The 11,765-nt window shown below is 37.2% G+C and overlaps 1 protein-coding gene across 1 annotated transcript in view; it reads right to left on the bottom strand.

The window, feature by feature from the left end:
• Positions 1 to 1,396: 1,396 nt before the first annotated feature.
• Positions 1,397 to 11,765, bottom strand: part of LOC106877223 (U1 small nuclear ribonucleoprotein C) — a 17,464-nt gene continuing 7,095 nt past the window's right edge. Inside the window, exons 4-6 of the mRNA XM_014926081.2 lie at positions 10,411 to 10,506; positions 9,382 to 9,519; positions 1,397 to 6,091 (exon numbers count right to left, since the gene is read on the bottom strand). Of these exons, the coding sequence (XP_014781567.1) occupies positions 5,937 to 6,091; positions 9,382 to 9,519; positions 10,411 to 10,506 (389 nt within the window). The 3' untranslated portion in view covers positions 1,397 to 5,936. The remainder of the gene's footprint in view (positions 6,092 to 9,381; positions 9,520 to 10,410; positions 10,507 to 11,765) is intronic.

Below are 11,765 nucleotides of genomic sequence, written 5' to 3'. Positions count from 1 at the left end.
CTGAAGATTCCCCCCACCCACTACCACCACCACCATCAATATTCCCTTTATTCTTCCTGTAACGTGCTTATTTTTATTTTCTTTCTTTATCATTTTTGCAATTGAAAGAAGACATATATATATATATTTATTTTTTTCTGCTTCTGAATTTTGTATCCTCCTCTTGTTCGTAATAAAGCATCTAAACATTTGTATACCTGAATAATTATATTAATAAAAAGATGTTTAAAAAAAAAAAAACAATGAAGATATTTAATAATTTCTTTTTTCTTTCGGAATTAATTTCTTTCTTCTCTTTTTGTTTTGGTTTTATTGTTTTCTAGGGCAGGTGTAGCAGTGTGGTGAGAAGTTTATCTCCTAACCACATGGTTCTAGGTTCAGTTCCACTGCTTGGCACTTCAAGCAAATGTTTTCTGATATAGCTTTGGGCCTTGTGATTTTGTGAGTAGATCTGGTTGCTAGAAACTGAAAAAAAACCATTGGTTTTACATGTGTGTGTGTGTTAGCAAGGAAATTGAAAGTGAGGTTGTTTCTGGCCACATTGGAATCTATTCTTCTATACGGAGCTGAAACATGGACGCTCACTAAAGCATTGAAACAGCAGTTGGACAGTTTTATATGAAGATGCTTAGAATGGCACTCAATGTCTCCTGGAAGAGTCATACAACAAATGTCAACTTATACCAGGGACTACCAAAAGTAACATTAAAGATACAGCATAGAAGGATTGGGCTAGCTGGACACTGCATCAGACACACTGATGAAATTGCTAACAAGCTGGTGCTCTGGCAACCAATGGAAGGAGGAAGATAACCTATATCAACAACTTGCTGGAGGATATTGGTATGGAAGGGGTAAAGGAGCTGGGGACCATTATGGAAGATTGAGACGAATGGGGGAAAATGTGTGGAAACAGTCTTGGGGCGTTCTGAGGGATAACCTAGATAGATGGAGGAAATGCAGCTAAGCACTTTGTCAGATATGCTAACAATTCTTATTTCTTTATAGCCCACAAGGGGCTAAACACAAGGATGAAGTCAATTACACCGACCCTAGTGCATAACTGGTACTTAATTTATCGACCCCGAAAGGATGAAAGGCAAAATCGACCTCGGCAGAATTTGAACTCAGAACGTAACAGCAGACGAAATACTGCTAAGCATTCCGTCTGGCGTGCGAACGTTTCTGCCAGCTCGCTGCCTTAACAATATGCTAATAATTCTGTTAGTTTGCTACCTTTACAGACATCATAATAATTCTTTCTACTACAGGTACATGAAAGGGAGAAGGTTGATTACATCAGCCCCAGTGTAAGTCGACTTTGTTGGAATTTGAGCAAAAGATATAATAATGTAATGATAATCACATCCAAGGAATTAACAAACAAAATCAGAGCTTATTTCAAACAAGTTTATTTCAAAAGTTTGTAGATAAATTTGGTCATTTTAAAAAGATTAAACATCGAAGGCCTAAAATGAGGGTTAGGTACCAACCAATCAGATGACAATCTTCATTAGAAGGCCAAGAAGAAGTCTATTTTTCCCCTGAGATCATTCAGGAAAAAACAATGTGATTTTATGTAAATGCTTGAGGGGAAGGGCAGTTTCTTATGAAAAAAGCTTCAGTTTTTTCTCAATATGTATATGTGGTTAGATGATAAATGGAAGAAGATTCAATATATGTAAAAGAATTTACTTTTGCCTTTGCAGCAAATGGTTCATCTTGTAGCCACATGAGTTTCATACAAGACATTGCCCGAAGAATGGCATATGGTAAGAAACTAGTGGCAACACAGTAACTCATCAACTACAAATGTGTGTATGTGTGTGTGTATGTAATATATATATATATATATATATATATATATATATATTATTTATTCAAAGTATACAGTATCACATCTATTCCTGCTGATGCTATCAATCGGTTTTATACTTGGGATAAGATGACTGGTTATTAGGTGTTACTTGACCATCCTGAAATCTAATACCCACTGCAAAAACGATTAGTAAGATCAGTTGAAATGGATCTATAATACTGTATACTTTGATTAATATGCATATATTTTCTGATGGACAGAATCTCAGACAATATATATACATACATACATATAATATATATATATATATATATATATATATATATCACACACACAGATAAAATGTATTCACTACTATATGAAAACACAGCTAAGATGATATACACACAGAGACATTCAACAGACACATGAAACTTCATGTTGCTTGATAATTGCCAGAGACAAAACCAAACAAACAAAAGAGATTAAGTTTCTCTAAGACAGCAAAACCAAAAAAATAAATAAAAATTTTTAAAAACCATTGAAAAACAAAAACAAAAGAAAAAAACATAAACAGATACATTTGGCATAATTTTTTTTTTTAATGAAAGAATTCCAGACAGAAAGAATGCAATTTAGGAGACATCAGATAATGAATAACAGTGAAACAATATTTATAAAGAGAAACAAGAATGTTATTTATGGAATAAACTGAGACAAATTGTAACAATGGCATTTTGTTCAAAAGCAAAATAAACTACAAAGAATTATAAATTTTATCGCTGACCCTTCTGCATTCAAACCAGCCATATCCAGTTGAAATATTCTATTTTATGTTAAAACTAAGTCTGGCCTCTCATACCTACCCTATAATGTCATTAAAAAAAAAAATAAGCAACCACATCATCAAAATGTCACAATTATGAAATGATGAAGGATTAATTCAAAACAATATGAATAGACGAGCATTATATTTGACGAAGTAATCTAACTGTCAAGAGTCAAGATGATTTGTTTGGTAATTTTCAAAATGCAATAAAGTAATATTCATTGAGCCAATATGGTTTGTGATTTAGGCGCAAGACTGGCAATTCAGAAAGGAAGGGATTTGGGTGATTCCATAGATCCCCACTGCTTGACTGGTCCCAATATTGAGCCAACAACAGTGCTTTCTACAAGGTCCAGTGCAAAAACTGCAACAGATCTGTCTGAAATTACACTCTACCGTTCTAGAAATGGATATCATTTTATAATGTGATTCTGTATGTAACCAAAGACTAAATTCTGAAATAATAGTTATATGAAGAATTGAACCAAGTGTGGTTGTACTGATCAAGAATGGTTTACATCAAGCATGAGCAACCTTTTCCAAGAAGCTGGCCACACAAGACATGGCACATCATTAAGTAGGCTGCACTATTAAAACAAATTAAAGGTAGGTTTTCACTAGGAGCACCATTCAGAAAGTCCTATGGGCTACAGTTTCCCCAATGACTGGTTTAAATGTATCAAAGCACTAAATTCATGAATTAGATTTTGAACCTTGCTGTTTGATATCAGTAATCAGTTTTGTTGGTTATTACACCAGAAATAAATGAAACTCAATGTCTCAGTGTTTGAAATGAGTTCTTCATGCCCTTTATTAACCTAATCGTTAGAGATGAAACATTTTAAAATAATTGTTTACCGTATTTTAATGTGTATAAAGACCCCCCCCCTTTTTTGTCAAAAATCAGGTTAAAAAAATATGGGAGTTTCTTATACATGGATAGTATTATAGTCTCTTACAAAATCTTTTTTCCAAATATTAAGCCCAAAAAATAAGAGGGTTCCTTATACATGTTAAAATACAGCATGTTGTATTTCACCTGAATATGTACACAGTCAATCAGACAAGATATGAACTAAGAACCTTCTTTTTTTTAAAGCAAATAATGTTTTATCCACTGGACAATTGTGGCATGTATGATTTAAAATTAAAGTTCCTAGTTCAAATCCAACCTATAACTAAATACACAATTAGAATTTTGGAGACCAAAATGTTTAATTTCAGAAGATGTAATTAGTAAACCAGACAGTATGGGCCTTAAAAACAGAACTTCTGGAGGTCTAATCCAGAGTTAGAGGCAATGAATTTAATGTGTGTCCAGGTTATACTACCAGCTCAAAACAGAAACACACTTGCTTGCACCAGGTGCATGATTCACAGGCTCCATGCACATATAAAACAATGCAACTAATATAGAACTACAAGGTGGCCCAGAAGTTACGAATGGGTTTCAATATTTAATAATTATCTAATTTTTATTTTATTTCAGATTTATATAAAGAAGACCCTTAAATTTAAACATGGAAAAGTACACTACTGAACAGCGAACACAAATTGTGAAATTTTATTACCAAAACCAAGGATCAATAATTCGGACTCAACAAGAATATTGTCGTCATTATAGAGCAATGAATTGTCCAAGAGAATCAATGATCAGGCAATTAATTGGTCATTTTGAAGATCAAAGATCAGTAAGCAACCTTCCAAAGATAAGCAAACCTTGTTCTGTTAGAAACGAGGCCAAAGTCAGGCGTGTGAGGGAGAATATTGAAAAAGACCTGACAACATCAACACAAACACGCTCTCGACAAGTTGGAGTCTGCAGGACATCACTCCAACGAATTTTAAAAACAATGGATCTTTTTCCACATACGATCCAATTAGTACAACAGCTGAAAGAACTAGATTATGCTGCTAGATTACAATGTCACAAGATTCCAAGAATTAGCAAGAGAAGACCCATGTCGTTCTCCAGATCTAACTGCTCCAAATTTTTTCCTATGGGGCTATCTTAAGGGAAAAGTTTATGTCAACAAGCCTCAAACAATTGCAGATCTTAAAAATAACATTAGAACAGAGATTAGATCACTGGAGCCACAAACGTTAAGAGCAGTTATGGAAAACGCCTTAGAAAGAGCACGTTTATGCGAATTGGAAACTGGACACCACTTAAAAGATGTCATCTTTCACACCAAGGGGAAATAAATCTCACATCCATATTTAAATATTCTTTTCTACTCTAGGCACAAGGCCTGAAATTTTGGAGGAGGGGCCAAGTCGATTAGATAGATCCCAGTATGCAACTGGTACTTAATTTACCGACCCCCGAAAGAATGAAAGGCAAAGTCGACCTCAGCGGAATTTGAACTTAGAATGTAAAGACAGACGAAATACTGCTAAGCATTTTGACCGGCATGCTAACATTTCTGCCAGCTCGCTGCCTTAATTTATCTAAATATTACACTAACAGTAATTCAAAGAGCACATTTCTTTGGGCTTTCAATAGCAAACATCTACATAACATAACCTTTTTTTGCACACATAAATCATCTCATACAGAAAAAATGGTTACTAAGAGAAATTAAAAATGACAATAAGTCTCAGGTATAGAAATCCATACAACTGAATACATTTAAGGAACAAGTTAGTGTTATCAAAAATATTTCCTTCTTCCGTATTATTGTGAAAGTAGCAAGCAGTTTCTTATGAGATTTCATTTGGAAGTACATAAAATTTCCTGCACTGTTAAATTTATGGAGACATATTTATCAAAAGAAAATTCTCTTAATGTTTTATTCCTCCTTAACCTCTCAAGATTCAGTGTAACATTTTATATTTTTATTTTATTTATAAAACAAAAAAAAAAAAAAACTGAAATGAAACACAAAATGAATTCTCTCCCTTATCGCCTCCTACAGTATACCCACAGATTCTATACATATGTACGTACGTATGCATGTATGTATGTATGTATAACAATAGATGAATCTGAAAAAGTGGTTGAGGGTAAATAGTAAAAGGAAGATGAATAGGAGAAGAGAGAGGTGGTCAAAAGAAGTGATGGGGAGAAGAGCTAGCAGAATGGGAGGCAGAGATAGACAGAGTCTAGTGGAGAGAGGAGTACGGAGAGAGAAGTGGTAGGGTGAAGGGAATATGGATAAAGAAAAAGAAAACCTTTGAAGGAAAATAGAGCATGAGATGGAAACAGAAAGGGTTATGGAATGAAAGAAAAAGTGATACAAAATGAAATGGAAAAAACCCAGGAAATACATATGTACATATTTGTCAGGCCCAAATCCTAAAATGGTGTTACTTCCTTGCTATTTTACCAGGAGGAGGTCCCCCAACAACAGTAGCTGTGGTGCTAGCCACAATAGGCGGTCGCATTGGAATGGCTGATACCATTGTACTCATTGGTGCCATAGGTGGTCCGATTGGAGGTCCCATTGGCGGGCGGATACCAACTGCAAAAAAAGGAACAAAATGCAAAACAATGAGACGAGAGAAAAACTGAATGATTGCAAATGTAACATCAATAACATTCAAGATTAGAAATTTGAAGGGGATGGGGAGAAGTTTGGATGGTTGTATTGATGCCAGGGATTCTGACTTAATTTTGTTTCTAATCCTCAGTCCATTTGGGGTTTTGTCATTGGACAGTGGCCATGCTGGAGAATAATCTCAAAGGGTTTAGTCAAACAAATCAACCTTAGTATTTATTTTTAAATCTGGTATTTAGTTTATTGGCCCCCATTGCTGAACCCTAAGTTATAGGGAACAAAAGAAACCAACACTAGTTATGAGACACACCCATATATATAAATATATATATATATATATATATATATATATATCTCGAAATCGAACCAAATTCGACGACTGGCACCCATGCCAACCTCTCCTTCATTGGACACTAAACTCTGCTTGCGAAGACCTGTTGGGTCAAGTGAAATCGAAATCAAAATTGTAATTGAACCATATTCGATAACTTGCTCCTGTGCCAGTGGAGCACTAACGGCACCGTCTGAGTGTGATCAATGCCAGAGCAGCTGTCTGGCTTCCATGCCAGTGGCACGTAAATAGCACTATTTGAGTGGGATCGTTACCAGCGTCGCTTTACTGGCAATTGTGCCGGTGGCAAGTTAGAAAACATTCGAGCAAGGTCGTTGCCAGTGCAGCTGGACTGACTCCTGTGCAGGTGGCACGTAAAAAACACCATTTTGAGCATGGCCGTTGCCAGTACCACCTGACTGGCCCTTGTGCCGGTGGCACGTAAAAGCACCCACTACACTCTCAGAGTGGTTGGCGTTAGGAAGGGCATCCAGCTGTAGAAACTCTGCCAGATCAGATTGGAGCCTGGTGCAGCCATCTGGTTCGCCAGTCCTCAGTCTAATCGTCCAACCCATGCTAGCATGGAAAGCGGACGTTAAACGATGATGATGATGATGATGATATGGTAGTTATTTCTTTGATAACATAATAGGTTAGATGGGATGATGTCAATATTACAATAACCAATATGTTGTGCATGTATAGTAATAGTACAATCATGAAATTAGCATTAGCTTATCTCACTCTTTCTCGGGTGACCTCTAGGAACTTTTTATAGAACCCTAGGGTTCCAGAGAATCCCGGTTGAGAAACGCTACTATAGTGCCCACTACTTGATTGGTATCTACTTAATTGATCCTTAGCAATAGAGAAAGGTAACAACTCCTAATTCGTGATTTCTTTTCTTTCCCCATTAGACGTAGAGTCCTTTGTAGAGTTTGTGTGCTACGCCATCTCCTCTGACCAAGCCACACAAGAAATCAAGTTCTGATGAAAAAGGGACGTAATTCAGAGCATCAAAACATTCTACTTGGTAGAATGTCAACCGCCATTTCCAGCAAATGATAATTTTTAAAGTAAGTTTAAAATTTGGGGAGAGGGTAAAGCTGATCAAATCATCCCAAGTGTATTGCTGGTACTTATTAGACCCTGCTCCTCGGAAGAATGAAAGACAAAAACGACTTTCACAAGATTTGCACGCTCACTGTCAAGGGACATAACTTAGTGCGACAAGCTATATTGTCCAAAGCTCTGGGATTCTGTTATCCACTCTCCTCAAAAGTTACAATATTGCTTTCTAACAATGGTGCTAAATGACAAAATTTCGAAGAAGGGTAATCGAATAAATTATCGAGTATACTTAATTTTACCAGCATTGGCCGAATGAAATGCAAAGCTGACTTTAATGAGATTTGAACTTGGAATGCAAAATGGCGATAATGGTTCAGTCCCACTCTGTACGTCTTCAACTACAGCCATAAGCGAACCGGTGCCTTGAGAGTAAATTTGATAGACAGAAACAGTACATGTCTTTAAGGCGGCGAGCTGGCAGAAACGTTAGCGCGCCGGGCGAAATGCTTAGCGGTATTTCATCTGCTGCTACGTACTGAGTTCAAATTCTGTCGAGGTCAACTTTGCCTTTCCTCCTTTCGAAGTCAATCAAATAAGTACCAGTTACACATTGCATAAATGACGGCGATAACATAAAGGGACGCAACTTGAGAGCACAAAATATAGTTTTACACATGTGTATAGTACAGACTTCTGTACAGTTTTTGTCTCAGATTTTATTCACAAGGCGGAAGCGTAAATGTGTGATAAGTTTGTTTCTCAACCACATGGTTCTGGGTTCAGAACCACGGTGTGGCACCTGGAGCAAGTGTCTTCTAGTATAGCCTCGGGTCGACCAAAGTTTTGTGAGTAGATTTGGTAGACGGAAATTGAAAAAGCCCATTTTGTGTGTGTGTGTGTCGTTGTGTATGTATTTGTCGACCCACCACAAATGGTGTTGGTTTGTAACTTAGCAGTTCAGCAAAGAAACTAACAGAATAACTACCAAGTTTAAAGCATAAGTACTGCATCTGATTTGTTCAACTAAACCCTTCAAGGTGGTGCCCCAGCATGGCCATAGCTCAACTGAAGCAAGTCAACGATGGAAGATAAACAGAAAGGTTTTGATTGATTCAAGGCCATGGAAGAAGACACTTGCCTAAGATGTTACCTAATGAGATTAAACCATGTTTTTATAGGACAGGAGTCACCAAAACATTTTTCACGGCAGGCCAGACAACTGAGAGAATGACGCTCGCGGGCCGCATAACCATTTTGTTCAATAAAATTCAGTGAATACACAAAAAATAAAGACAACGAACATTTTTATTTACCAGAAAGTTATCAAAGAAGGCGACGTTAGCAATGAGATAATTATATCACACCCAGTGCACACATCCGAATCTCACAAACTAAACAGCAAAATAGGTTAGTGTGATTTGTGAAACTGGTGTTTTAGATTTTAAGATATCATGAATGTTTGCTTTGGAATTGCCGCATCCAGCCAAGAAAATGGCTTTGGAATATTCATCAGTCAACCTCATTCGATGTGCTGACTTTACATCCTTCATTTTTGAAAACGTTTGCTCACTGACATAAGTTGTTCCAAACACTGATGCCATACCAGAAGCAAACGAAGTCTCATTGCAGGTACTTACACAAAAGGTACAATGCAGCGGCGGGCCGGATGAACTGACCTCGCAGGCCAGATCTGACCCATGGGCCATAGTTTGGTGACCCTTGTTATAGGATATCCACATAATATCCTTATAAAGTGTTACAACACAAGCATATCTTCACTGATACCAAGAGGAGCTGGAAATTACATACTAATTAATATGGTAGGAAGGTAGAAATAAATGATTTCACTTACCTGTCATAGTAGGCATCATAGGAGGTAGATGTGTACCTGGAGGTGGTCCCATCAATGACATTCCTGGTACAGGTGCACCAACTGGTGGACCAGCAGCAGGGGCAGCTGGAGGTGCTGTGGTTGGTGGTTTTGTTGCACCTATAAAAAGGAAGAAATATAAGGAGCCAAACAGAAAATATACACACAAGCAAAACACCAGCATTTTCAGATTATATTAAACACCCTTTACTGGAACGACTAAGCCCAAACAATGCAGATAACAGTGAATTGTTTGGTCTTGTTGGAACTGACATAACCTCATGATGCTGGTGAATGAAAGGACATTCAATGTAGTGAAGAAAGGTCCAACCTATACCAGCAGGGACAACGAACCTTAAATAGTAACGATGACGATGATGACAGGCTTTTTAGTCATGCTGGGGATAAGACAATTACTCAGAAGCTGGTACAGTACCCCCAATAACATTTGTAGTGGTTGGCAATAGGAAAGACATCTGGTGATAGAAATCACACCACAAAAAATGAAAGACCATATAAGAAGTTCAGGTTTAATTTGAACCTTCTTAACCCTTTAAGGACCATGTTTTTAATGGAAAACATTGTCCGATTATTGTCAGAATAATAAAATATTTAAAGGGATTTACTAAAATAAATAACATTCATTATTAATTTGGTGTTTAATGCGGTGACCTGGCAGAATCGTTAGCACGCTGAACGAAATGCTTAGCGGTATTTCACCTGTCACTGTGTTCGGAGTTCAAATACGCTGAGGCCAACAGGAAGCAGTGCAGCTTCCTAGGTCTAACCAACAGTAGTATTATTCCCTTCAGGGGACTGTCACATTAAGTTGACAGTATACAACTACTAAACAAGATGTGGACAAATATCTGTCAAATGTAAATAATGTACATAATTCCTCATCTCTCAAATATAGAACTGTATTAATTTGGTGTTTGTCATAAAAAAAAAAAAACAGTGAATAAATAAATAAGCATTATATCTGACAGTGTAATCTGAAAAGAATCTTACCTGCTAATGTAGTGGGTGGTGGAATCATAGCAGCTGTTGTTTGTTGAGTGCTCTGAAATGGGTTGGAGGCTATCTTTCCAGCCTTGAATGCAGCAGCTGAAGTAGAAATAACAGAGAATATACAGATTAGACATTCGCACTTGAAATCATGTCTATCATGATGATGATGATGTAAGGCATTTTCGTGTATATCGTGGCACGCAGTCGATTACGATGATGAGGGTTTCAGTTGATCCGATCAACAGAACAGCCTGCTTGTGAAGTTAACGTACAAGTGGCTGAGCACTCCACAGACACGTGTACCCTTAACGTAGTTCTCGGGGATATTCAGCGTGACACAGTGTGACAAGGCTGACCCTTTGAATTACAGGCACAACCGAAACAGGGAGTAAGAGTGAGAGAAAGTTGTGGTGAAAGAGTACAGCAGGGTTCGCCACCATCCCCTGCCGGAGCCTCGTGGAGCTTTAGGTGTTTTCGCTCAATAAACACTCACAACGCCCGGTCTGGGAATCGAAACCACGATCCTACGACCATGAGTCCGCTGCCCTAACCACTGGGCCATTGTGCCTCCACTTCATGTGTATATATAAGTTCTTAATGCCAACTTAAAAACACCTTAATTGGTATTTAGATGCAAGAAAACTAATTACTTGTTAAGCTTCACTTTAAATTAACAAATTTTACATGTATTTACATGTATGTCACTTTAATCTCTTCGTGAATATATTTTCCACAAATGCAAACCCCGCGGGTCTGAGTGGCTGCTCCATCTCATCTCTTTTGCTATCCTCCAGGGCAACGCCTTTTCTATTTTGTCTGCTGGGACTGCGAGGTGAACGGACAAGCCACTTGAGATATTTCTTTACTGTGAGAAAGAGGAAAGACATGCTGATTTAAGCAGGGCCCTTCATCAATTAACAATAACAACAACAATAAAAATATAAAAGAGAGGCAATGTTTATGAGGAAATACACTGCCTTTATCCTTTTATTTGTTTTAGTCATTAGGAATGTACAACACCCCTTGTATGACTGTGAAGCTTGTTTACAACCATCACCTGATGTCAAGACAAGAAGACAATCCACCCCCGTACATGCATACATATGATGAGCTTCATTTAGTTTCCATTTACTAAATCCACTCACTAGACTTTAGTCGAATAAATCGACCTCAGAAGTTATTCTTTGTAAGCCTAGCACTTATCATATCAGTCTCTTTTGCCGAACCACTAACGTATGGGGATGTAAACACACCAATATTGGTTGTTAAAGTGATGGTGGGGAGACACACACATATATATACATATATATATATATATATATATATATATATATATATATATATATATATATATA

This window comes from Octopus bimaculoides, chromosome 5 (assembly GCF_001194135.2).
Source record: "Octopus bimaculoides isolate UCB-OBI-ISO-001 chromosome 5, ASM119413v2, whole genome shotgun sequence".
In the NCBI taxonomy this organism is placed as follows: domain Eukaryota; kingdom Metazoa; phylum Mollusca; class Cephalopoda; order Octopoda; family Octopodidae; genus Octopus; species Octopus bimaculoides.
The sequence above is the reverse complement of the archived record's forward strand: the minus strand, read 5'-3'. Positions and strand labels throughout refer to the sequence as shown.